This window comes from Notamacropus eugenii, chromosome 6 (genome assembly GCF_028372415.1).
Source record: "Notamacropus eugenii isolate mMacEug1 chromosome 6, mMacEug1.pri_v2, whole genome shotgun sequence".
NCBI lineage: Eukaryota > Metazoa > Chordata > Mammalia > Diprotodontia > Macropodidae > Notamacropus > Notamacropus eugenii.
This window is the reverse complement of record NC_092877.1, coordinates 207619960-207647560: the sequence shown is the minus strand read 5'-3', so window position 1 is coordinate 207647560 and position 27601 is coordinate 207619960. Positions and strand designations below refer to the sequence as shown.

The following is a 27601-nucleotide window of genomic DNA, read 5'->3' as shown; positions in this document are numbered from 1 at the left end:
AAGAGAGGAATTGTATTCTTGCTTTTGGGTTTACAAGCATACGTGGGAAGTCCTCTTAAACCTTCTTGACACCATCTGAGAAATGGGCTTAAGGCAAAAGAGTGGTTTTTTTGGTTGGCAAAAACAAACACAAAACAAAATCTTACAGCCAAATATTTTTATTACTGTAAATAATGTTTTTCTTTCAAAAATACATTTTACTGATATCTTTTGTTTTTAACAACACCAACATTTCCCCTTGTTATTTCTCCCCCACTCTCTGAGAGTCATCTGTTACTTAAAATAGTTTGGCAAAACCAATATATTGAAAATTCTGACCTATGAAATGCTTTTCAAATAATTTTCTTGATATTTTCAAACAGTCCATGGAGTAGGAAGGAAAGAAAAGTGTGAAACAAGTAACCCAGCAATAATGAAGACTTGTAGCTCAAACTAGTGACAATTTGGAATGCATCAAAATACTGAATGTATCTAATTATAAATCTCAAGCATCAGCAAGCACTTTTGAATACAAATTACTGGTAATAGTTTTGCTATATCTATGAAAGTATTTATAGTACTAAAAACAAATCCTCAAACTGTATCTTTACATGATTAAGTTAGATACAACAGAATGGAAATTTGCTGGTTCTTACAAAGGTATTGTAGTCTTAGTTCCTCCTCGCTCCCGTTATGAAAGACAGAGATACTGACATCTAGTGGTAAATACCTAAGCAATTAATATGTAAACAGTAACCAAAAACATAAAGAACGCCAGAGGAGGAAGACATCTGAGACGTCACCTAATCCAGCCCATGCTAGAAGTATGAACCTCTTCTACGCAGTATTTTGAAAACAAAACAACTCGCAAAAACAAATACACACAATGATTTATTTAGATGTTTCTTAAGGACTTAGCACAGGAAATCTGTACAAATGAGACAAATAAATACAAGCTTTTCCCTCTCCCCCTCCCCTAAGTCACCACTTTAATAGCAGGCATGATTGAAACTCACACAATGGAAGAGTGCAAATAATGGGCATAATTCTTTCAATATTGTCCAAGGTCATTGAGATTCTGATAATTACTTTAGGGGAAAATGCTACGACTAATGAGAATTGCTTTTAAGGGTAGTTGTATAGAATTGTGTGCAAGGCAGGCAAGACCAGGCAGACTAGAATGCCAGGACTGGAGTCACCATCTTGGCCCCTTCCTGTTGGGAATGAGAGGACAGGAGCTCAGAGGACTTCGTAATCTGCCTTGGGTCACCAAGCTCTTAAATGGCAAAGCCAGGACTACAACTGTGGTGCTGGGAGTGGTGCTCCAGTCAGTATTCTTTCCCAGTGGAACCAAGTTGCCTTCCATAGCAGAACTCTAATCCAAAGCAGTCCCAGTTCACACTTTAGCAAAATAAAGTTGTATCTCGCTTTATACGTCGGACTGATAAAAAGTTTTTCAGGAACAATCTAATTTTTGTAAGTCAATGTGTATTTTATATGTAGTAGAGAAACCAGCTAACTAAAGGATACCCATGCTAAATCTTTTTTTTGAAAGGATCATCTTTTTAAAATTTCACTCTCTAGCATCTGTTTAAGTTCAAATTGTAGTTAGCCAAACAAGGTGAGAACTGTGCTGTGAAGATCATGTATGGATGTGTATTTCAAAGCTGAGGTAGGACTGTTCCACAGGGATTCCACAAAATTTCACACCAGGTCTTTACCAACAGGAGAGGAGGAGAAACTCTCAGGCATTATTTTATGCTTTGGGGAAGTATCTAATTCATCTTGGTGCCATACTACAGTGGAGACTGCGACAAAGTGAAAAACAGAAATGGTAACATAGTGCAAAGATAAACTTGTCCACTCCAAATAGAGGGGTTTCTTCCACCCCTCCAGACTACTATGTTCCATATTATTATAATATTTTAGTTTTCAAATATGTACAATTTATAAAAATGACTGCAGTCAAGATACATCATACATATTATGGATGAATGCAGGAAATCAGCTTACTTGATCTTGGAATCTAAAATTCACAACTAATAAAGACATAGTTTTAAAATGGAAAAATACCATTTTAAATGTAATGTAAAGAAAAACAGTTCGTGAACAAAACAGACTATAGGTACTTTTTTGGAAGTTCAAGAAATAAACAGTACTTTACAAAAAATAAAGGACGTCCACTGGTTTGTAAACAAGTCACAGCCTGAAGTGTGGCCATCACTGTGCAAATTGAAATGGGGCTATTCAAACCATTAGATGATTTTCAGGTGAACATTAAGAAAATCAAAACAAAAAAATAGATCTGGCAAATTGATATAAAAAATATAATCTAGTGTACTGGCACTGAGTATAAAAGTGTCAGTGAAGAGTTCATTACAAGGTCATGATCATTAGGGTAAATACTCTTAACAATATTGACTCGTATAAAAATATAACCTACTACTTAAATTTTATATAGGGACTTAATTCATACCACAAATACTGCTTTTCAATATGTAAGTACTCTATAATCTCTAATTACAGTAGTAACTGCTGGTGTTTGTTCACCTTGGAACATGAGCTGAATGACATGCTGTGCAGTTCTAATTAAAATGGGCTCTAGTTAAATTCTCCTAAGTGTAAGTCATGCAATTAGCTCTCACCAAACGACAGAACCAGTACAACAACCAATCCCCAATACGTCCCAAAGCATCCTGGCTACCTCCTCAGCAGCTTCTTACAGCGTCCGTGAATCAGCGTCATTTTCTTGAAGGAGAGTAGAAATGGTGATTACAGCCGGGTCCGTGACATAGCATGATGACTGAGATCAGTAACCACATTAATGGCCACAACGTCTTCACTGCCTGATGGAATTCAGATTGTAATTTCAGTCCAGTTTTACATGTAGGGTTAGAAAGCACTGCGCTTTCCCTTTGTGACAACCGGTCGTGCATATTCTACAAAATCGTCTATGAGAACAGGCCACGCTCCTAAAAAGAAAACCAAATAGTTTTTAAGGAACGGTTTCACACAAGAAGTTTTACATTCCTACTGTTTAAATGTCAAGAATCAAAGTGATCATGGAGTAAAATGAATCTTATGATTCACAGAATCAACTGGCTAAGAGAGACAATATGGTATTGTGCACAGAAGGGTGATCCCAGGTCCAAGTCCTACCTCTGACAATGCTGACCGTGACCTTGGAAGTCACTTAACCTTTCAACGCTCTAGGCAACTCTCCGAAACTAAGATACAGGAAAGGTGCTTGGTGGAGGGAGTTTCCTCATCCAGGAGTTCCATATATAAATAAAATCATAGTACCAAGCCCTCACCTCTTATATTTTTCTGAAAGACACTGGGCACAGGGAGAGGCACAAATGAAAATACAAATACAAATGCTGGAGCATAAAGCAATGTAAAAATAGATTTGTTCTTGCCACTGCCTACAAGATAAATCTAAATCCCTTAGTTTGGCATTCAAGGCCACACTAGGTCTCTAGCCTACTTTCCCAATCTCCTCTTGCATTACACTCCCTATCCCAGCTCCTGAGCTGGAGATCTACCACAAGAGACGCTGCCTCCATTCTCCATATTCTGCCTCCACACCAAAGGACACGTACATTTATGGTGGAATGCTTTCCTCCCTCTCCTTCATCAATCAAGGTCCAATTCATCTAGATTGTGTCTAATTTCATAATCTATTTTCCTAAATAGAATACAAATTAGAATAAGGCCATTTATTGCACAGTCACAGTGCATATCACTTGATAAAAGTTTGTTGATAAAGTCCCAGACCACTCTGGTCCAAGGTAAATTCCACTAACCTCTATGAGCTGCTAAAGCACTTTCTGTCTTTTTAACACCCGTTTGCTGCAATATACTGTCTGACAGTTCTTTGGAGCATCTTTTTTCTCTCTGAGGAAACTGCAAGTTCCTAGAGAACAGGCACTATGAGGACTCAAATTGTATTTGCCTGATTTACAACACTATTAAGTGAATTAGAAAACAAGATTTCAAATATGCGGAGTATGAGAAAATCTTAAAATGGCCTATTAGAGTAGAATAGAATGGATCATTATGTTAAAATATTTCAGACATTCAAATTTAGGCATATTTGCAAGGGGGGGAGGTTACAAAGCTTTAAATTTGAAGAAAAAAGTTGATTTCACATGGATTTATGAAATGTTAGAAGTACATCTCTGAAATCTCAATTTCTTTACCTTCTTCATCATAGTTAGACATGTCATCTGCAATCATATTTCCAAAATCTAGTAGAAGGTTCCAAGTGTCCTTTGGGATTGATCTTTTGTGATGCTCCTAATATATAAAAATAAGTGGTTATATTTAAGATGAATTATATACTTATCCCTATAAAGACAGTATAATAGGTTGTGTCATAATCATTTGCCATAGAAACAAGTTTTAAGATAATTTCTAGAACTTGATAGTAGAATATATTTGGTGAAAAAATTTTAATTAAAAAGGCAAAATTTGCAGTGATTGAATCTATTGATCAAGTATGGATACTACTACCCCCCTGACAAACCAGGAGATGACTCTTTACTTCATCCTCTTGAGGTTCATCCCAAATCTAATCTAAGCCCTTGGGAAAAGGATGGCTGATTTATGTTCTGACATTTTATATGGTACTTCTAAAGGGTCTTAACATAACAATAATAACATGCTTTATTTTCTGAAAGGCAGTTAGGTAAAGTGATACAGAGGCTTATACAGAGGCATCAGAATACCTTTTTAGGAGGCAAACCAAAGTAAGAGGAAGAATTTTACAGCCATTTTTCTAGGTTTTGTTTAGAAGACTAGCCCCATGGAGACTTGGCATCTGTTCTGGAGACTATGTTTGCAAATTTAGGTAAAGCTATCAGACGGACTAGTGTTTTAGGTTTCCTACTGCATGGTTGACTCGGCTTTTCCAGGTGGGCAAAATAAAGTGTATGATCCAGCAAATACATTATGCTTATTCTTACATAAGAAATCAACAGAACTGCAGCTTAGAAATTACAAACGAATCTCCAACTATTAACTTTTGCATTTATTTTTGTAAGGAAAGATTTTTAAAAAAAGAGAGATCAAGAAACACAAAAATCCATGGGCTAGTTAAGTATTTTCTATACAAATTTCAATTGTTACCGAAAATGACTCAATCTAACCCTAGCTTTTCTTTTTCTGTATTAAGAAAGTAAATCAACTTTTTATCATTTGTATCATTTTCAAAGAGATAAAGTTTGTGTCAGAAGCCTGTGGTTAACTGTAAAAACTCTAAAGATTTAAGTGCTTCAATTCGAATTTATTAAATACCTACTGGATGAGGGTCCTATGTTTCTTGTACAATCCTCCTTCCAATTCTCTCTTCTTCCTCAGGAGCTTGCTTAAAAAAAGAAACAAGAGCTATTCTTTTTCCAAGGCCCATTTGGGGGCCTCCTCTCCGAGCTCTCTCCCTCCTCGATTTCTAGACACTGGATATCTTCTTGGTCCTCGTAACATTTTAGTGTGTATTATTTATTACTGTACATGTAATGTCTTTTCATGACATTCTTAAAAGTAGAGCCTGCTGTCTTTTATACTTGTATCCTCATCATCGAGTACACTTTCTTGCACACATAAGGTACTTAATGTCTTTGGAATGGAACCAAGGCTAGCGAGATTGCTGAGTTTTTACAACTTGACACAGGCTTTTGGCACAAACTGTATCTCTTTTAAAGAAGACAAATGCTTTTTTCTCCCCTGATTACTATATTTAAACAAAACAACTTAAAAACAGAAATATACACTGGTTTCTCTACAAAGAAAGTGTAAAGAGAGAGTTGTTATGGTTCAACTTTTAGTGAGAGAATGCTATCAAACTATTCATTTTTTACAAAGACTACATGGTAATGGTAAATAGAGCTTTAGCTTTACAAACAAATGATGAAAAGAGTGGCTCTGACAGAAAACAACCGTCTACCTAACACCTGGCATTTACATAGCACCTGAAGGCTTGCAAAGCACTTTACAAATATTCTCATCTCTATCTTCGTTGGGGCAGCTAGGTGGTGCAGTGGACAGAGCACCAGTGCAGGAGGCAGGAGGACCTGAGTTCTGATCTCACCTCAGACACTTGACACTCACTAGCTGTGTGACCTCGGGCAAGTCACTTAACCCCAACTGCCTCATTGTGGGTCATTTCTAGTCATCCTGATGAATATCTGGTCACTGGATTCAGATGGCTCTGGAGGAGAAGTGAGGCTGGTGACCTGCACAGCCCTCCCTCACTCAAAACAAAGTCAAGTGCAAGGCATGTCATCATTTCTCCGATGGCATGGTCTTCTTTGGCAACGAAGGACGAACCCACATCTTTATCTTCATAAGAGCCCTTTAAGGTAGGTGCTATTACTATAATCCCAATTTTACAGATGAGGAAACTCAGACAAACAGAGGTTAAGTGACTTGCCCAGGGTCACACAACTAGTTAAGTATCTGAGGCAGAACCTGAACTCTAGTCTTCCTGAGTCTGGGCCCAGTGTTCTATTCACTGTGTCGCCTGGCAGACTAGAATAAAAACTTCAACGTACATGAACTAGTAAGAAAAAGTATAACCAAAAAAATATTTTACTAAAAAATATCTAAATACTAAACAATATGTGAAAAAATCAAGACCTTAGAGGATACTTAAAACAGATCCTATTAACTGAAGGATCAGACCAAGATGGAGGCTCTACTAAGCCAACTCTGGATCAGAACATTGATCTGTCCTATGTCCTCCTTGTCTTATGACCAGCTTAAACTCAGATGTGCCCCAAGTCTGGTAAGGTATATAGTTTTAATTGTAGACAATGAATTCTCCATTGTACAGTTGAACATTCTGATGTCTCTAGTGCCCCTGTCTCAGTGGCTAGAGAACTGATTTTAGAGGAAAGCACCATCCTTATAATCTACAAATTTTACTTTGGTATTGGGCATTTGCAGTGATGAATGGCATACAGGAATACTTACCAATAAAAACTTATTCCAAAGATCTAAAAATTTAAACCTTCCAGACAGGACTAAATTCCAGTAAGCAACAGCCATTTCTAAATCTGCAAAAGACAAAAAATACCAGTTAATACAAAATTCCTGAATTCAAAATGAATTGTGCAATTCTAAAATTCTTATTACAACAACCATAATAAGGGTTTTTTTAAATAAACACTTCACATTTATCTGGCCTAGAAACATATAGAGCTTGCCTGTAAATGACTGAAAATTGTACATAATTAATTTCTGCAAAACTAGTATTTTAACGTCAGGAAACTCTTTTGAAAGAGTGTGAATTCTTTTACAAAATGTGTATAATCACACCCAAAATCAAAATGTTTGCAAGTCTCATTTTCATATAGAAAAGTTTTTTTTGTGTGTGTTGGGTATGTTACATTGATATTTAATAATATTATATGCATATAATTTATAAAAGTCAGAGTTTTTTCTGAAGTAAATATCAAATAATTTCAGTAAAGAATTCTCATACTTCTTTCTAGCCAAAACTATCATGATATATACTAAGAATCCAGTTCAGTACAAAGTAATGAATGCTGTCAAAATAAATAATACAAGGTAGAAAGAGTTTCTATTTCACATCATAAAGGGGAAAGCACAAGAGCTAGGCTGTGAAACCAATAGTCCTCTCTGTCAAGAGGAATATTCTAAAAACTGGAATATTCAAAGACTAACCCTAAATTTTTCCCCTATATGGAAATACGCAACTACTTCTTAACTTATAAATTTTGACTTTTTTTTTTGATTGAGAGTAGGTTTCTTCTTTTCTTTTTTTTCTTTTTGAGACTAGGTTTTCCTGACTCAGGCTAAAAAGACAACAGTGACTCAAAAGGCCTGATCCTATTGTGGACTGGCATGGAAGCTTTGACCTGCTCCACTTCTAACCCCTTCTTAGGCAACCTGGGGGCCCCCCATTCCCAAGAGTTCATTATATTGGTGCCAGACTTTGAGCAGGCACTTGATCAGCACTAGCCCTAATGCAGTTCAGAACTCCTGAATATTCAAGCCATTAGCCTCCCCAGTGGCAGGGATTATAGGTGTATGCTCTCCTACTAGGCTGTTGGATCTTAGGAAAATGTATCTTTACATGGGAGATAAATGCTGATTATTCCCAAATCATGGTATTCAGAAATAATTTACCTCAACTAGATAATATATTCAACTAGCTAATCTTTGTTTTTCTCATGGTGTGATTGAAAAAGCATATAAGAAGATTGGAAACTTTTTATCTCTATCCCACGAATAATCCTTAACCATGTTGAGTACTGCTCATCACTTGAGAAAGGAAAACTTTGTTAAAGGGCATTTCTTAGTTGTAGATCTACAAGTGAGTATAAGGTACCTAATAATACAAAATACAGAAGAATAAGGGAAGGCTTAAATTAGCACAGAATATCTCACCACAAGGCAATAAACTGCATTAACTTTCCAAAGATTCTCATCTTAGTTTTTAGTCTCACTGTAGATGTGTTGCTAATTAACAAATTTGAAGTTTAATTAACACTACTGAAGACTTCCAGCTGTTGAACTAAAAAACTATGATTGGCTACAACTTCCAAATTCTGACATTTCAACTCTCTAGCCACTAAAAGGAAGAAGGGTCCATAATATTATCCCTTGCTCTTACACTGGAGATTTCATCTGGAAGAGATAATTAAAATCAATATTATCACCAACTGAGAAGGGCAGAGCTGCTCTCTCAACCTTCCCTACAGGACCCGCAGTACAACGCTAAGTAGATGCTTAGTCCTGCCCTGCTCCTAAGGCTACATGGCTTATCATTTGGAAGAGCAGTAAGTGAAATCTACATTCAACTCTCCCCAGCTGGAATGACCATAATGATATAAAGCACACAAAGAGAGAAACGGAGGTTTACCTAGGGGGATAAAGAAAAAATAAGGTTTCATGAAAAAGGATGCTTAGTTTGGATAATTTCTGGTCATTTTAACCCTTGATTGGATTAAAGGCCCTTGGAGGGAATTTAGCTTCTATGTTTGTATTACCAGTCATTTGTAAAAGGAAATTTATCTTCAGCATTAATTTATATAAAAGAGCCAAGAATATTTAAGAGTAGATTTATGTGAAATCCATCATTATGTTGATAGGACAGGCAGTTTGCATGGGGTAATAAATAAGTTAAAGCTGTCTTAAAGTAAAATGAAGGACGATGAGATGGAAAAGTGAAAAGGGATAATAAACCACATCACTATTCAGCAAACCATGGGATTCGTAGGATAAAATGGATGTTGGGAGTAGAGAGCCTTAAACCAACAGAAGACAGGAAAAGATCCTTTAAAACGCTCTGCTGGTCTGTTAGCTTTATGTGAGTCATGCTACATTTCAGGCAAAGAGAAGATGAAGTGTTCACCTCCAAAATATAGCATAGTAACTACAGCAACTGTTCTGATCAAGATTCCACCGTGTCCCTTTACCCCCAGTTTTCTCAAAACATATTAATTTCAGGCTAAGGTTCTTACAAAATTAAACAAAAAGGAAGTAAACTTATTTAAATCATTTTATTCAGTTCAAACACAATCATGTACAGACAAAAGAATATAAAATGTTGTATCACAGGTAAACTTAAGAAGAAAATAAGGAAGCAGGTGATAAAGACACAAAGCACTATGGGGTCATTTTTTTCTATTGTTGTCCACACTTTTCCCCACATTTTTGGAAAGAGATATTAGGTTCTTTTAACATCAATTATGATAGTAGAGGTTCTTTGAATTTTTTGTGTGTCATGGACCCCTTTGGTAGTCTGGTGAAGCCCAGAGACCTCTTTCTCAAAAATAAAATTTTTAAGTGCATTAAAAAAATAAAAAGAAAATTGTATTACAAAGGAAAACAATATTGAAATACAGTTACAAAAAATGTAAAACAAGTTCATAGACCCCAGGCTAAGAACTTTTGTATTATAATATTTTCATATCCATGAAAAATCTGCATTTTTCATTTCTCTACTTAATTTGTCAAAACATGGTATCCATATCATAAGCCCTCATCTGGTTTTTTGGTGAAGTTTTTTTTTTTTCAATCATGTAATAATCACTCTTCTAATGTTTTGGGGAAAAAATTTCTATATTAACATGCTGGTGAAAGCATGGAGAATAATTCAGAAAAAAAGAAACTAGATTCAGATTCTGGTTCTGGTACTCGAGTTGTGTGACCTCAGGCAAATCAGGTCACTTCCTTCAGCCTCAGTTTCCCCATTTATAAAATAAAAGGAAATTGGACTCAATGAAATATCTCTAAGATCATGTTCAGTTTTAAGTCTATCCTGGATATTGTTTTTTTTTAAAAAGCACTTTAAAAATATCAAAGGACAATTATTTTAAAGGGTGTTGCATTTTACTAGTTATTTTCCTTTTCATTCTTCCTTCAAATGACAAAATTAATAATTGTTTTATCTTGGTGTTCAGTGCCAGGCACAGTAAGTATTAATAAATATTTGTTGAATTAAACTGAATCCTCTTTAGCATGGTTAAACTATTAATTTAATATTAATTAATATTAAAATTAACTGCTTATGACATTCTGGGTTTGGCATTCTGACTGTTTCTTTTTTTTTTTAAATCAAACATATCTGAGGAATGTACTTGAACATATGGAATGTATCCTCAAATGCATCCGAGGAAATTTAATTTTTTATTAACTGCCAGAAAACGTGTCAACTTTTTTTTCTGAAAAATGCCTTCCTTGAAGCAGAACTTAAAACTTCCTTCTCCTTTCCACATAATTCACAATGTAATGGATGACGGAGAGTTAACTGTATAAAACCCTTACGTACTATGTGGAAAGAGAAACAACTCTGATTAGCTATGATCTAATTAACAGTCACAAATATTTTCTGCTGAATAAGACAGAATGAAGGCTTCTAGTAGGCTACAAACAGGATTTTGAAGGCTAGACTACGGTAATAAAAAGTATGCCTCATAACAACCAAATGGTAAATAGTTTAATTATAGGATAAAAGAAATGACTCCAAGGTCATTTTCATAGTCTGTAAACCATTTTCTTACCTAGAATGAAAGTTTTACTGGCAGAAGCTTTATCACTAATAAACTGATTTCAAGACTAACCTCAGTGGAGCTAATTTAATTTCCTGGTTTGTATCACAGTTTCATCTGATGGCAATGGAATAAAAGAATTTTTGGGGAAGCAAAAACAAGTAGTGAAATCACATACCTATTTGAAGACATTCAACAGAATTCTAGGTTTTGTACTCATTTATCAGTTCATCATGTGGTTTAATAATGGCATTAATATTAATGCTCCAACGACTTTTCCATCTAACCACCTTCATTGTTAACTTTCTCAGAACTAGAATGGAATATTCAGGCCTTTGCAAATACTTAAGCTTATCAAGAAATAAAATAAAGAATACTAACCAAATTGATTATACTTCTCTATTTCAAGTAATGTTAGGCACTGAATCAATGAAAGCTGACTGTCACAAAAATAACTTGAAAGAAATGAAACATTTTTGTTAGATCTCTAAGGCACATAAATGAGCTTTTTCATAATGAAAGCTATTTATAAATCAAACTTTACTTTGTGGTCATTTTGCAATTTGCAATTAAATGACAAATACAAAACATACAAAACTACAGCAAACTAATGATTTTAAAAATAATTATATTATATATTTTATATGAAATTTTCAAAATTATCCTTAAAACAATGCACTAGTTTTTCCTTCGAATTTATGTAATTTTTTGCTGGCACTACAAAGTGGTTTAAAAAGCACTTATAAAATGAAGATTCAATACAATATCCTTTAAAAAATATTCCAGTTTCATTTAATCATCACCATACTTGTGAACTTACAAATAATTTTTAAGACAGAAATTTCTTAAGAATGTTCATGGAGGAAAAAAAAGACAAAATTTTGTAATTTAAAATAAGGTACACTATTAATATCTCAATAGCCAAAGCATCAACTACTAAAAGTTTATCTTTGTATGAAATTCAGAAACTTGCTAAATATGGAACACATAAAATCAAACCAGCAAAATCACAGTGAAATATTGCTAAAAGTCTGACAAAATAATAAAAATAAATAAGTTCAAGGGTAAAATACAGCCTTTTAATTCACTTAACTCCGTATCTTGGTGTCATTATAACTGGACAAAACTGCATAAAAATGTTTCCTCCTCCCCAACATTACTGCCCTTCTCTCTCCACCTAATTCACAAGGAATGATGTCAACCCAACTTTCTATTATATGCAGATCTTTTAACTTTTCCTTCTCCATTCTCTTCCATTTTTCTATTCCCTTCCTTCTTTTCTTGCCTTTATAAACCTTAGGTTTACTAAGGACATCCAAGGGTTTGGGTTAAAGAAGTTGCAGACCCATTGATCTTGCATTTCCTTTTCCCAAAACCAAGATGGAACCAAAACAAATAAAAAGCATCTATTGTAATCCCTATCTGACCCATTTGTGTAATCGGCTAAGCTCTAAGTAGAGTCTATCTTTGGGATGAAATTTTTATTAAGAAGACAACAATGCTTTCTGCACCATAAGATTACTGACAATGCCAGAAGATCATAAAGTCATAGCTTCATATTTTCAGTTACTCATCAAGACTGCACTAATTTGTTCCACTTCCCCTCAAGGACCTAGCACCAGTGTTATACATATACTTATACTTAATATAAAATGAAGCACCGAGTTATGAATGTTTTATATTATTCTTCAATTTCTGAAAGTTTACCAGAACATGAAGTTGATAGTTTTATTAGAGTTTTTTGCTATTAAATGCAAACAAGTTATGCCATCCAAGAGGCTATGATAAAACATACTATGGCAATTGCCCTACAGAAGTAACTTTTGGACTTGATGATCTGTGGTCCTATCTATGATACTTAAGATTCCTTCCACCTCTACTCCTATGCTTCCTCCTGCTGGTAGGAGGAACCCAACTGAATGAAGGAATGAAAAAGGACTAAGACCCAGGCCCCATTTTGTGCCTCACCACTGATGGCCACAGCTCCCTTAGCCCAATTTTCTGAGGGTAGAACTAGCAGGCGGGGGGAAAGGTTGAGACCTAAACCTCAAACAAGGGCATCTTTTTGGAATATGACTGATTAGTTTCCATTAAAGTCCTATTCTGTGGTGATAATCTTGCATTCTTAAGGATTATGCCAATGGATGAATACCTCTGAAGATTCTACCCAATGACAAAATAGATCTCATAACAAATTGTGCACCTGTCACCAGAAACCTAACTAAAATCAGAGAGATTCCTCACCAAAAGCCTGGCTACCAGATGAGGACTTTTTTCCATCTATTTAAAAACACAGGATCACAGATTTAGGCCTAGAAAGACCCTCAGAAGTCATAAAGTTTAATCTCTTTACTGTGCAGGAAAGAAACAGATGATATATTAAGCCATGTGATGTATACTGGCTGAGGAAGTACCCTCAATGAAATAAAGCATCTTTGCAGAGTTACAGTACAGCTGAGGAGAGGCAGTTTGGCAGTGTAAGGAACAGTGGTCAACTCTAGGCCTACCAGGGTTCTGTTGTCCAGTTAGTACTAACTAGTTATACTGTCAAATTACAACCTTTGTGGGTCTGTTCTCTTGGCTATAAAAATGAAGGCTATCTTGCTAGACCTTTTCTCTATTCTGTTACTATGCACTTGTCTTGAGTTTTTAAATTATTTAATCCTAACTCTGGACTGGATTATTGCCTAGAAGGAAGAAATGAGGGAAGGGCATGAGACATGAACAGTACCTTAAGACAAGACAGTGATCACAGCCAGGAACTGAAAGCAGGGTTGCAGTGTAGTTTATATTGACTCAAAGGAGATTGCCCTTTCAGTTCAGGCAGTAAGAGCTATCCTACAGAAAGGCCATCCAGTAGTAGAGGTTCAGAACCCAAGCAGGAAGAAACCTTGTACTGAGAAGGAGTTTGGGAGAAGCCAGGCTCAGACAGAGGGAGACAGAAATCAATCCTTATAGTTAAAGGCTACAGGGTTCAATATAAGTCGAAATTATGAAATGGAAGAGTCCATTTCCCACATATATACCCACAGCCCAAGGCAATCATCTGCTACAGTCTTTGATAGGACAGAAAGGATGAATGCAAGGTGAGGAGAGAGGGACAGAGGGGGAAAAGGAGAATTAGAGCTTCCAGGCTAGAACATAAAAATCTACAGAGTAGGATGAGGGAGAAGTAAGGTCTGAAGCACAGAAACAGCTAACTTTGGAGGCCACATAGGAAAGAATCTCTCATCTAAAGATGCCAGTGAATAGGAACATTGTTTCCCTAAGGCCATGGCCAGCAAGTCATGGCAAGACAAGCAACTGTCAAGTGAGGTACAGTAAACCAGGAAGGGCATAAGACATGGAAAGACTAGGGGAAAAAGAGGCAGGAGAGAAAGGGAAGCAAGATAATAGAAAAGTATCTGACAGGAAAACTTGCTCCCTAAGACCTAGAAATAAAAGTTTAGAAAGCAGATTAGAACACATTAAGTTACCAGAACAGCCTTGTCAAGCAAACCTACCATCAGGAGCCTTAGAAATAAGAATTTTGGGCAGAAAAGGGTCAACCAGGAAGAAAAGGGAGCAAGGAATATTACAAATCTAAAAAGACTAAGGCCAACCCTCAAACTGGCGGCTGGTGTTATAGAAGGTATGATTCTAAGGAGGGGAGAGAAACAGGAAAACGAAAATAAAACATCCCAGCTGGCTTTCCTTTTCTTTTAATTATCAGGAAGGACTGTTTTAACAGAAATAGTTTTATATCCTCATGAAGAAATAAATAAATGAAGACTTAGTTGCTTAACCTGCTATAGAAAAATGAAGAACCAAAACTGGAGAAAAGAGCCCCTTTCCACCTAAGGTGCTCAACTGTGGAGCTGCAGGGAAGCATCATCTAGGGAAGAGGTGCCGGATGCCAGCAAAACTGGAGTGACCTAAACTGGATTCATGCATCAAGAATAAATGAAAATACAATACAACATAATGGTCATTTGTGGTCTTCTAAGTCAACATATTCCCCTTAGGAATTCACTTCCATTTAAGTGTGACACCACTAATCTATGGCACTGAGAGCTATTCATAAATATGGATTTGGAACTGGAAGGAACATTAAAAAATGAGTTAATATAACAAATTCATTTTAAAGATGAGGAAACTGAGACACAGAGAGGTTAAGTGACCTGCCCAAACTTGTACAGATAGCAAGTGGTGGAACTGGAATTTGAACCCAGGTTCTTTGATTCCCAATCCAGCACCTGTTTGACTGCACAAATATAATCACAGGCCCATATTTTCATAGAGGCAACTAATCTACAGGGAGCTGTTTAAAAATACAAATGCACATTATCATACCAGGCTGAAATGTCTTCATTTTCTAGTGTATGCTAATATATATGTATATGTGTGTGTATATATACACATGTATGTATATATAAATAAAATTTTCTAGTGTATGCTAATGTGTCTGTGTGTATATTATTTATACACACACACGCACACACACACATACATATAATATATGTAATATGTTTTTCCCTTCAAAGAAATCTCATTTTAGAAGTGCAGCTAACAATTCGATAGGGAAATAGGGTAACATTATATGCTACATCTGGGTCAAGTATAATAAAAGGCCTCTGGGTCAAGGACATAAAAAAAGTGGATATCACAGTGTCAAAAAAGAACATTAAAGGGAGAGAAAGGAAGATAGGAGAAGGGGAGGGCAGTGTTAAGGTCCCTGAAGGAAGAACTGGATGATAGTTCCAAGGTCGGGACAGAGCCACAAGCAACCAGTTACCAGGATACTGGGGTAGGTTAATTTAGCACTTCTGTTCTTCCATACAGAAATGTGTTATGACAAGAAATATTTTAAAACAAATATATTATTCAATGTTTCAAAGCATCTCCATGGGAATGAAAAACTCCTATAATAAGCCAAATCATTCCTTGTGTACAGACATTACAAGAACTCAATCCAACAAAGGTCCAGTTGTCCATTTTGGCACTCCTCTTCTTTACAGGTACCTTTATCGCCTCCTCTAACATTTTCTGGAATATGCACTTATTGTGGTCTTTTTATCCCCCTCCAGGTGACATGCTGACATTCTTATATATATATATATATATATATATATATATATATATATATATATATATATATATATATATATATATATATATATATATATATATATATATATATATATATATCTTATCTGGCTGGTAGGCTATGGAGACACCTGCAGATATATTCATGGTCAGGAAGGCCAGCATTCAAATTCTTTCTTCACCTAAATTATAATTTAGCTGAAGTAGACACAAAAGGGGGAGGGGAACCCAGTTTGACTCCAATTTTTTCTTCTTATTTCCAAAGAACAGTCTTTCAAGTACTGACAGCGAACTGTTATTCCCTTTCGTTTCTGCAGATTCTTGTTAAAATAATCAAGTCATCCTTTGAAGTTAAGCCAAGTAAAAAAAAATTGTAATATTCTTCATAAAGAAAATACGCCATAATCTTCTTTCCTTAGGGGTCCCATGAATTTGTTTATGTGACCTCAGCTGGCTTTCAAGAATTCTAATGAAGAAGAATACTGTGCTGTTAAAATTTTAATAAATATGAAATCTGCAAGACCCTTTGCTTTTAGAGCTAGCTGCTGTACTTTAACATAATTCACATGACTCTCAGCTTTGCTCACCCGCTTTCCCTGGTTAGGGAAAAAGACATCCATACTTTCACAACTGTTCTCCCACAGGAGTCAACGATACTTCAGCTTTTCATGTTTTAAGTGGATGGACTCAAGTGGTTTCCTTTAAAGGACCCTCTTGCTGAGGCCTGGCTGTGCTCCTGAGGTGTCAGGCACGAGATCTGCAAGGCAGTGGCATGCAGGGTAAAAAAAGCTCTTTGGGATGTGATGGAACAGCCTAAAGGAAATGGGAACGCTGACAACAGACTCACTGCAGTTCAAGAACATGAACAATTAAAAACCAAAAGAGCAATTCCAAAATATGTGGGTGAGAAACAAGAAGGAGAAAAGGAAAAAAATTGAAAATCACCTTTGAAGTAGTTAGGTACCAGACAATTCTATACTTCTTTAATTGTGAGGCTTTACATATTTATAGCTCTACTTGACTCCAATGCAAAAGCAGAACATATGTAGTATTTATATGAGAACTGTAGGTAGGACAGACAGAGAGTCTAGGACTGTCTGTATGGCAGGCTATATCCTCTTTAGTTTTCAAACCACGGTCTCATTTCCTCAACTTTTATCAGCATCTTAGAAGTTTAGAAAGATTTACGAATTCAAAACACTTTTTCTAATGTTTCTTATTATACTAACAAACCATACAATGCTTTCAAGATTGTAGGTAAGACTTTATCAAGGCAAAAAAGTCACTGTAATTTTATCCTAAGTTGTGGGTCAATGTGGGTTGCTAGACATTTAAAGATATGCTAAACTGTCCTATTGCCTAGAAAATAAAAAAAAAAAACCAACCTTAAAATGTCATTCTTCACTAAATAATGTCATTCATACTCTTAAAGATTCTGGACTACTAAGGCAATTCCATAAAAACATGAAAGTACTCAAATGTAGTTTGTTTTAGATTTAGGCTGATGTATTGCTTTCATATTGGTCAAGGTTTTAATATATTGCTGTTACTGTCAACATTAAAGCTAGAGTTTAGTTAATCTCAATACTAGCCAAAAGTAGATAAGAACTGACCCTACAAAAAGGAGGAAAATCCATTTTGAACACTAGATAGATGTTAAACATTAATTGCTGTCCTCCCTAATACACTGGATGTAGTTAACAACATACTATGGTGCTGTCATGCAAGGATATAGAGACTTCTTAAGTTTATACTCTATCACAAAATATCTTACACAATAAAATTTGTTCAAAGTTCTCCAAAACCTCTGAGAATACCTGAAAAGTCAAAAGCCATCAACAATTCACTTGTGAAAGTACAGACTATCCCAGACTAGTCTATCAAATAAAATCTTACAGAAAAAAATCCAAACTCAGTGAAGTGTCTCTATTACTGTCAGCAATACTGAAGGGACACTGATCATGCCCACTAGAACACCACCGGAAATCTGGCACAGTACTGTATACTTGGCATTTATTATACTCACCTAAACCTTTTTGTCCAGGGTTCTTAGCGAAGTTAAAGGTAAACTGATAAAAATCTTTGAATTTTATTGCATCCTTTAGCTCTTGCTCTATTCTTGGTAAAAGAGCTTTTAATTTTTCTGTAGTATCACACCTATTGTAAAAAAGTTAATCAGTGAATACTATCTCTAACAGACAAGTTGGATAAAACACATTTATTAACAGTATTGCATTAGCACTCGGTTTGGCTACAAAGTTACAATCAATAACAAATTTATCTTCCTCCCCATAAGATAATATTTAAGAATCTTTAAGCAGAAATCATAGTGAAATACAATGAAACTTGAGGTTTTTTAAGTGAATAACAAAGAAAAGAAAATTGTCACATCTTAGATTTTTTTCACCACCCTCAACTAACTGGAAAATAGTTTTTAAAATAAGAACTTTTAAGACATCTTTGAGGAATGGCGCTACTGTTACGAAATCCACAAATGAATGAATAAGCATTTTATTAAGCAGTCCTTACGTAGCTGTCAAGCGTATACTAAAACCTATTAGAACCTCCATGGTTTCCCTTAGTGCTTACTTGTTTTGATTTTGTAAACAATCCTAAAAATCTTTGCTTCCTCAGACCATAAAAGGATAGAAGCAGCATATTAGAACAGGGGACCCCAACAACACCTACACAACTCATTAGATCCCAATGGCGTCAGTGCCTGATAGTACAGCATAATAACTGAAGTTCTTAATGACTGAACTAAGCTATCAAGAAAAGGTTAAATTCTGTTCAGCATGTAATCCCAAAAGACTGGGAAACATGTCAGGCAATTTAGTAAGATCTTCACCCAAAATGGGTAGAGTATTGATGCTTAAATGGTTAAAAGTCTATTATCTGAAAAATGACCTTATATGAAATACTTTATTCCTGAATAAAGTCCAACGATTACTTTTCTAATGGTAACTTCAGGGAGAGCTTTCTACAACAACAAACTACCACTAAAAATTCTTTCTAAAAAGTATTATTATGAGTACAAATCACTGTTGAGATGGACAGATCAGAAACTAATAATAAGATGGGTCTCTATTAGGTTTCTTTTGCTCTGTACCTAAATATTCACATTTTTCATATGTATATTATTGAGACTGAAAAACTTGAAAAAGTATAGTAAGTGCCCCCTTATAACAATTAATATTTCTTAAGAATCCACCAAGAACATGACACATTACAGAATTGAAGGGTCACATTCCAAATACTCTCTTTTTATGCTTTCTCTCTGTTTCAAGAGAATTCTTTTATTTCAAAATTTACAAAGCTTCCTTCTGTTACCTGGTTCAAGGATTTCAAACCAGTTCTCCCAAAACAACATTTTTTCCTGTAGGAGGGTCAAAACTTATAATCAAATAGGTTAGCATTTCCACTACCAAATGAGATACAAGATAGCTAAATAATTTCACCTATTTTCATTAGTATCAAAAATCTGCACAATAACATAGCAAAATCTTAAATATTAAATGAAAGCAATCCCCACCCCCAAAATAATGTAATTTTAATAAAGTAAAATAATAGTGAATAGCAGAAAAAGAAAGTATTCTACAATGTTGGTTGTAAGGATTCAAAATTAGAAGGAGAAAAAAGTAGGTATGAATAAGTGATATAAAGAGCAAAGAAGGACTAATGGGATTCAAAAGCTGCGTTGGTTTGGTGAAGCGTTGGAACCTCACTTCTACCACTTACAAGCGATGTGATCACAGGAAATCACTTCTCGGAATGTAGATTTCCTCAAATACAAATGGAAACGTACAGGTATTCACGGTATCTATCTCCCATGATTATAGTAAGATTTTCATTTCAATTTTCTTCTTTTTTTTGTAAACAATTGGGGTCAAGGGTCTTGTCCAGGCTCACACAGCTACTAAGTGTCTGAGACTGCATTTGAACCTAGGTGTTCCTGATTCCTGGGCCAATGCTCTATCCACTGTGTATTCTAGCTGACCCCATTTGAATTTTAGACTTTTAGAATTTCAGAATTTAAACTTCAGAAAACAATACATAAATCTCAATGATTATTGATGAGAAACACTAGAAAGCTGGTCTCAGTCTGCAGGACTTAGCTAGCATCAGTCTAGCCTCCGCTACCTTGCACTGATTGTGACCTTGGAAGTCACTTAACCTCTCCCCAGGTAACTCTCTAAAACCAGAATTCCTGATGTTCATTAGAAGAGGGAATTTCTCTTTAACAGGAGTTCTCTGTACCAATGAAGGCACAAGTTTAGACCAAAAAAAAAGAAACTGACATGTACAAAACATTATGGTGGAAATGAAAGGGAAACCAATTAAATCACTTAAAAGAGATTGGTAGATAGAGGAAGACACAAAGACTCACAGGAATGATATAAGAACTTCATGTCCATGAGCATCATCAAAAATAGATAAATAAATAAAAGGAATGGTGAAGGTATCTGATGAAAAGACAGAAGCAAAAAAGATAGCAACTCTTCATTGTGAAGGTCATCCATTTACTCACCCCAGCTCTGTCATGCCGTCCATAAATTCCTTTTTACTGAATTCACATTGAGTGGCTGCCCTGAATTTCCATGCTATTACAAGAACACTGATATGGGCAGGATCTAGGCCTAAATCATCACAAAACTGCTGAATTCCATCAATACCAATTTTATTCTCATCTTGTGGGTCTGTATTTAAAATTACAAAACAGAAAAAGTGTATCATTATAAACTCTGTTACCATAAAAGAATAAAAAACATCTAACAGTGCTTTGAACCCATAGCTAGAGCCAGTTTGTCACATACAGGAAACAATGAACCTTGCAATGATCGTTAAGTCAAGAACAACTTTTACTTAATAAAATAGTAACTACTGGTCTGGGTGAGTGGGATCTTTTTAGAAAAGTATTACACTTGCTTTTAAGAGGGAAACAAAACAAATTTAACTTCTACAGAATAAGACAAAAGCAGCAAAGGTGACAAAAAAAGCTACCCAGTCAATAGGAAATCATCACTACTAATGACAAAGCATAATTAAGGTATGTAATAACATGCTAATTATTATTTCTATAACAGAGTAAGACTAATAAAACTTCATTCAAATGCTACTGAACAGAATACATTCTTCACTTAACCTTTATTATTTATAGGTTATACTTAATAGTTCAGACAATTTTTTTCTTACTTCTAATTTGGAAATAAAATTAAACATCAGTTTACTTATTCATTGCATGAAAACTAAAAATGAGTTTGGTTTTCTTGGCTTTAATTAGAAATAATACTGTGTGGTAACTATCACACAGTATGAATGAAAGCAGTTTGGCATGATTAAACCAAATAAGTTTAATATCTTCATGAACTGTATTATTTATAACATAATCTGACTTTATAATACAAGTTTATGCTTTCACTAGTACTAGGAACTAAAGGTGGATGAAAAATAACAGAAATTCATTATGGACTATTCTAGGTCAAGAGACAACTTGTGCCACCGAACACAAAGCATAAACTATGTATACCTACATGTTGCTATGTCTAATGACAGTTCAGCAGCAGTAGCTAAGCAAATAGCTTTCCAAAATTGACTCATGTGTACATTCGTGTTGTAAGGATGCATGGCTGTGTTTGTGTTTTTCAAAGGCAAAATCTGACTGGTCATTTAACTATGTTCTGGTTTACTTAGTTATTACACTTGTGTTATTGCTGATGACATAAATTTAATTACTGTATTACAATTTCCTACAACCTCAATCTTCCACATGTAAAAAGGCACGTAAACCTAACTATCCAAGATGAGCCAAACATGCATACACACAAATACACATACTATATACATCTGTAAACATATGTCAAGTCACTATAAACTGATTTATGATGTTCTACCTCACAAAACATCATATCTGACTTTGCATATCTTCAGAGTAATGGAAAAATTCGGCCAATGTTACCCAAGCAATGAAATCATTTTAGAAAAATGATGACTAACAATATTTTATGAAACTTTAAGGTGGCTTAATTGCTATGACATTTCTACCTAATTATGCTTTTGAATTTTTGGTGTGTGTAAGATCTGGTATTTGTGAACATATACATGTGTAAATACATTTACTTTATAAAAACATAATAATGTGAACAGTAATTTGAAATTGGCAATATATATTATTTCTTGGATTTATAGTATCTTCTGGTATATGATATTTAAAGGGGAAGAAAGGGAGTTCAAATTAAAATGCTATTAAAATACAAATACATGTTATTTGTACTTATTGAAAAAAATTTGAAAGGCATATCAATTAGCCTTAAAAAAAGTCAATTCAATAATTATGTAAAAGTAGTTCCAAAAAGCATTTCTTTTTTAGAACTCCATTAAGTTTAAACCTATGTTTCTATCCCAAATGTCTTTAAAGTAAGCATTTTTTAAAAGATGCAATACTCAGTGTTTCTAATCATATGCAAACTCATTGTTTTTAATCACATGCAAGGAGGCTAAGCAAATCTGTAACAGTCAACAAGAAAAGTAACTGCTCTGGTCTAAAACCTAATTCTAACAATCTAAACCAAAGCTGTTTTAGTTTGGGAAATATAAGGTTAAGCAAGAGAACAATTTACATGGTTATCATAATGTAAAAGAAAACAAATCTGAAAGATTTCAGAACTGATTCAATGACTAGTCGAGACTTTAGAGGCCTGATGATGAGGGATGCTTTCTTCTTCTTGGCAGAAATGAAATAGAGAACAGGTGTGACTTGAGATAGACACCTTCAGGTCTGATCAATGTACTGATTTGTTTTGCACTATATTAATCTGTTATGAGAGTGCTTCCGTTGGGGGCAGGAGGATGTCTGTGGAGTTAGTGGACATTGACAAGTACACATACACAAAACATGAAAAAACATACTTCTGAGAGCGAAAAAAGTTCAAAATGGGACACAAACGGAAATTTTTGTACTACCATGTTTAAGATGCACTTTAAAAACTATGTAACAGTTTACAATTTCATATACAATTAATTCTCTTTCCTCTTTGTATACTAAAATGCTAGGTGACTTTTGTTAGAATTTAAAATAAAATATTAAGAAAAAATCCTCCTCCCCATTGAAATCCATGGCAATAAAAACAACAGGAATTTTACATAACAATGTTTTAGTCTTAGATGCCACCAAAAAGCCTTAGGATAGATATGGTAATTTGTATATGGATTTTGGAAATCACTGTTATTTTTGTGAAAATATGATAAAGTGTTCCAAGGTATTAAAAGCTACCTCCAAGAAGAGGCATGGATGTTGATGTTATATTTATAACCTCATCTGAGTTGGGAAAACTTTGTTCTAAACATTGGTTGATTGACATTTAAATGACTAAAAAAAAAAGCAAGGAAAAAAATCAATCAGATTGATTACACTTCTTTTCTAAGTGGCTTTGTCCAAAGACTCAAACAATACCTAGTATGAATGTTGAGACCTCTTCTAACAGCTAAGTTGGAAACAATGTTGCATTCTTAATTCTGAATTAGTTTTGTGGCTTGGTCTTAGAATTCCAAAAAAACCTCTTTAACAGGAAATGAAGAAAAAAACACTATGACAAAAGTATATCAAAGTCTTAAATAATTACAACATTTATTCCAAATTCAAACATAATGGCTGTTTTCTTCTGATTAAGTCAACAGATCAATGCAAAATTGGGAAATTCAAATGAGATAGAATATGAAAAAGCTCTTTGCAAACCTTAAAGTGCTACTAACTTGTCATTGATGATGATATGCCTTATCTATCCTCCTGCTGCCTTTGCCTTGAGCATAAGAGGTAGTTAAAAAAAAAAAACAAATCCCTCTACTTTGAATGAACTGTTTAATAATAGTCTTATTAATTAAACTGGGTTTTATGAATTGAAGTTAGGAATTAGGAGATAATGGAAATGGCATCTTGAAGAATTATTTTACATAATATCATACATTGTATCCTAAAAACATTACATCCGTTTAATAAGGGATGATAAAAGTTTTAGCAGTGTTTATACAAAGGTTTTAAAAGCCATCCTTACCTTTATATCTGTTATACAATTGTTCTAACTTCTTTTTGTCTACTGAATTTTTCATGGATTCTTTGTAGTACAAGTCTGGGTTCTGGAAGAAGTTGTCAGTTGCCACTTCTAGTTTCCACTCATTCTGCATTAAACAGTATATAGCAGTCTTTTCACCAGCCTGGGTAAATGTCATAAACTGGCGGATCTTGTCCTTCTGAGATGATTTAAACTTATGCTTTGGGATGCAAAAGAAGCAGGAAAGCCAATGAAGCTAATCCAGAAGTTTGTTTCAGCATTCTATTACTAATGCCTATATTTTAAGTGGATTTATTTTTCTTGTATGGTGACTCAACTTTCACTTCAGAATTACAGGAAGACAAAGCCTTGTTCTTCATCAGTTAAAAAGACTGCACATTCTTCTGAAAATTGAAATGACAGCATCTATATAGTGACAAATACGTACACTCTACCTCTTAAAACTACTTTTGTCAAGAATTTTATCAAAAATTATTTTTATTAATCAATTTTTTCACATAATATATTTTGATCTTTATACATTTCATTTTCAATTAAGCACAGTTATTTTAAAAACTCCATAAAATAGGCCTATTAGAAACCTGACATTCTTAAGTTAGTATAGGTATGTACAAATTTTTCCTAAAGAATATCAAGCTTCCCAGTTTAAGAATATTACTGCACTTTCTTGGTCTAAAAAAAAAAATTCACTAACTGTTGCAGCTGTCTTGAATGGAAATTAATGAAAAAGAAAATTTAAAGCACAAAGGTATCTTTCTAATTAGGGTTTAAATGCCTACTGAAAGTGGGCACATAAGGGTATGAGTAATTTTTTAAAAATGCTAATCAAAGAGCATTAGAGCCAGGACCAGGGCCTTGAAGACAGAATCAATAAAAATGTTCCTTTTTCAACTCCATAGAATTACATGAAGACAGTATATAACCACTCCTAGATTTTTTTATATAGCTAAGTTTATAACCACTTAAAATCAAGCTGATACAGCGTATCTAGGAGCAAGAGGGGCGGGGAACAGCTCACTGACCACTAAAGTTCATTTAGGAATGGCTCCTTTGCTCAAGAACATTGAATGTGATCGCTGAATCTGTTTACTGCACTAGTGTAATGAATGAGCATCAAGCTGCTTTTTTCAGATATTTCCTCTGGACTTTAAGAATATTAAAAAATTTGAAGTTATATATGCCAGCTAATATAATTATAGCCAGAAAGTAGACACTTTGAAACATTTTTAAAAAATTGTCAAGCAGCCCATTCATTCCCCACAAGAATGCTTTGTCACTCTTCTGAATTTCAGACTCAAGACTCAAGGGACCTGACCCTGCGGCCAGCACGACCTTAATGAAGCTGTTTCACTTCTAAGTCTCCGTGCTCCTCGTCTCTAAAGTAAGGAAGGTGGTGTAGATGACTATCTTTAAGGTTTCCTTCCTCCTCTAAATCTGGGATGCTAACAACCCAGGAGACTCAGCACAAAACTCTTGAAACTGTCAAGAGATCTCCGCCGGAAAACACAGTTCTGTGACCTTGCCCAGGCCACTTAACTTCCCTGTATATCAAAACTTCCCACGAAAAAAGTGCGAGGGATCACCTTTAGTATGGTACTTAGAACAGTCTAAGACACTCGGTAAGTGTCGTTACATCAACATATATCAATAAGACATCACCGAAAATTCTCTCTTCAGGGCACACTTCAGCAAACTGAACTAAACTGAACCAATCCAACAACCTGTTGGATAAGACTCACTGAAGTGACCATTCCTTCAGTCACATGCACTGCCTCAAAAGGCGCAACAAGGACCCCAAAGGAGGGTGTCATCATTTCTTTCTTTAAACAGTAAACTTCTGTTTTACAATGATCTGACTTAAAATGATCCATTTCATAGACAGCTTCCACAACGACATCTATTTGTAATAAAAAGAGGAACACATTAAAAAAAATTAGTGGCTCTCACCCCTCCCCAACGGTAAACGGATTTGCACCTGCTTCATTCTGCTTCTCCCCCCTCCCCCACATACTGCAAGGTAGCACAGAACTTGACTTTTATGTCAGCCTACAAAGATCCCAGCGTGCGGCCTTGGGAAACGCCGTTCAAACCACGCTCCTTCCCCGGGCCCTCATCCAGGCTGTGCCACCCTGGAACTGATGGAAACGACCGGCGCACGGCGGCTTCGCCTTGCAATTAAGCCGGCGCCAGGCGGGGAGGGGCGGCGGCCGCCGGACACCCCCGCAAGTGTGTGTGTACATGTACTTATACACCCACACATGTGCACACACAGCATTATGGACACGTAAACTGTATGTGCCACAAGTCTCCACCCTCCATTAGAACTGTTCAAAGGACACATGCACACTGACACTCACGCACACTTACACGCACACACTGACACGCACACTGACACACACACGCACCTTCACACACACAAGCACACACACTCACACCCGCACACTTGCACACATACATGCACACTTTCACACACGCACGCACTTTCACACGCACCTTCACATACCCACACTTACACTCACACACGCACACTTACAAGCGCACACACTCTCACACGCACTTTCACACACACAAACACGCACACTTTCACACTCACACACACACACACACACACACAGCACACGCACACCCCAGCAGCCTCCCCAGTCCGCTCACCTCCTCGCCCAGCACAACCCCCCAGCCGCACAAGTCACTGAACCCGCCAGCACCGCAGCCCGGGCACTCCAGTCCCTCCCGGAGCCTCGCGGCCCGGCCCCTCCGACCCCGGCAGAAAGGAGCCCCCGCGGGGGAGGGGCGGGGAGCTGTCCAACCAGCCCGGGGGGACAAGCGAAGGCCAAAAAAGGCGAAGGCAGCGGCGGTGTCGGGTCTCACGGCTCCGGCCGCAGGCCCCCCCCGCCCTCCCGATGACCTTCCCTACTCTCCTCGGCTCTCCTCACCGCTCCCGGAGGCAACCCCAGCTCCACCCTCGCCGCGATCTCCCGGAGCCCGGGGAAGCCGGGAGACTACAGATACGGAGGAAGAAGATCCGCCGCTGGGGGCGACGCGGGGTCCACCTACCATTTTAACATCAGCGCTCAGCCCCAACATCCCCGCCCAACGCCTCGCCGCTAGCGCCTTCCGCGCAGGCGTAGCCTCCCCTCCGGCCCGCCCCTCCCCCCCGCCTGCGGAGGCGCGGAGGCCGAGACTCCTCGGCTGCTGGAGTCGGTCTGCCGCCCTCCTAGCGGGCTGGGTCGTCTCGGGGGACGGTGCTAGGAAGAGGTGAAAACGGGGCTGCAGCTTAGCAGCCCGGGATGGAGGCGGCGTGGTTGGGCTTTGTGGGCATCTCCCGCTGTCCCCGAGATTGTAAGGGCACCGCGCGCGGTGTAAGAAGCGGAACTTGTGGGAACGCGGAGACCCTGGAGCCAGGCGGGGAGGGGAGGCTAGGACTACAAGGTCCGACATGCCCCGCCCCTACTG

The 27601-nt window shown here is 36.4% G+C and overlaps 1 protein-coding gene across 6 annotated transcripts; it reads right to left on the bottom strand.

The window, feature by feature from the left end:
* Window positions 1-142: 142 nt before the first annotated feature.
* Window positions 143-27601, bottom strand: DCUN1D2 (defective in cullin neddylation 1 domain containing 2). Of its 6 annotated transcripts, none has more exons than XM_072621893.1 (7): window positions 27203-27601; window positions 24131-24347; window positions 20611-20779; window positions 18109-18239; window positions 6952-7034; window positions 4182-4278; window positions 143-2951 (listed from the first exon to the last, which is right to left on the bottom strand). In XM_072621893.1, the coding sequence occupies exons 1-7, from the start codon at window positions 27584-27586 to the stop codon at window positions 2872-2874; spliced, it is 1161 nt and encodes a 386-aa protein (XP_072477994.1). In that variant the 5' UTR covers window positions 27587-27601; the 3' UTR covers window positions 143-2871. The 6 variants fall into 6 exon arrangements, with proteins under 6 accessions (XP_072477994.1, XP_072477996.1, XP_072477997.1 ...); XM_072621895.1 differs by having other exon boundaries at window positions 1734-2951; window positions 24131-24531; window positions 27203-27548; XM_072621896.1 differs by having other exon boundaries at window positions 1734-2951; window positions 24131-24531; window positions 27082-27208.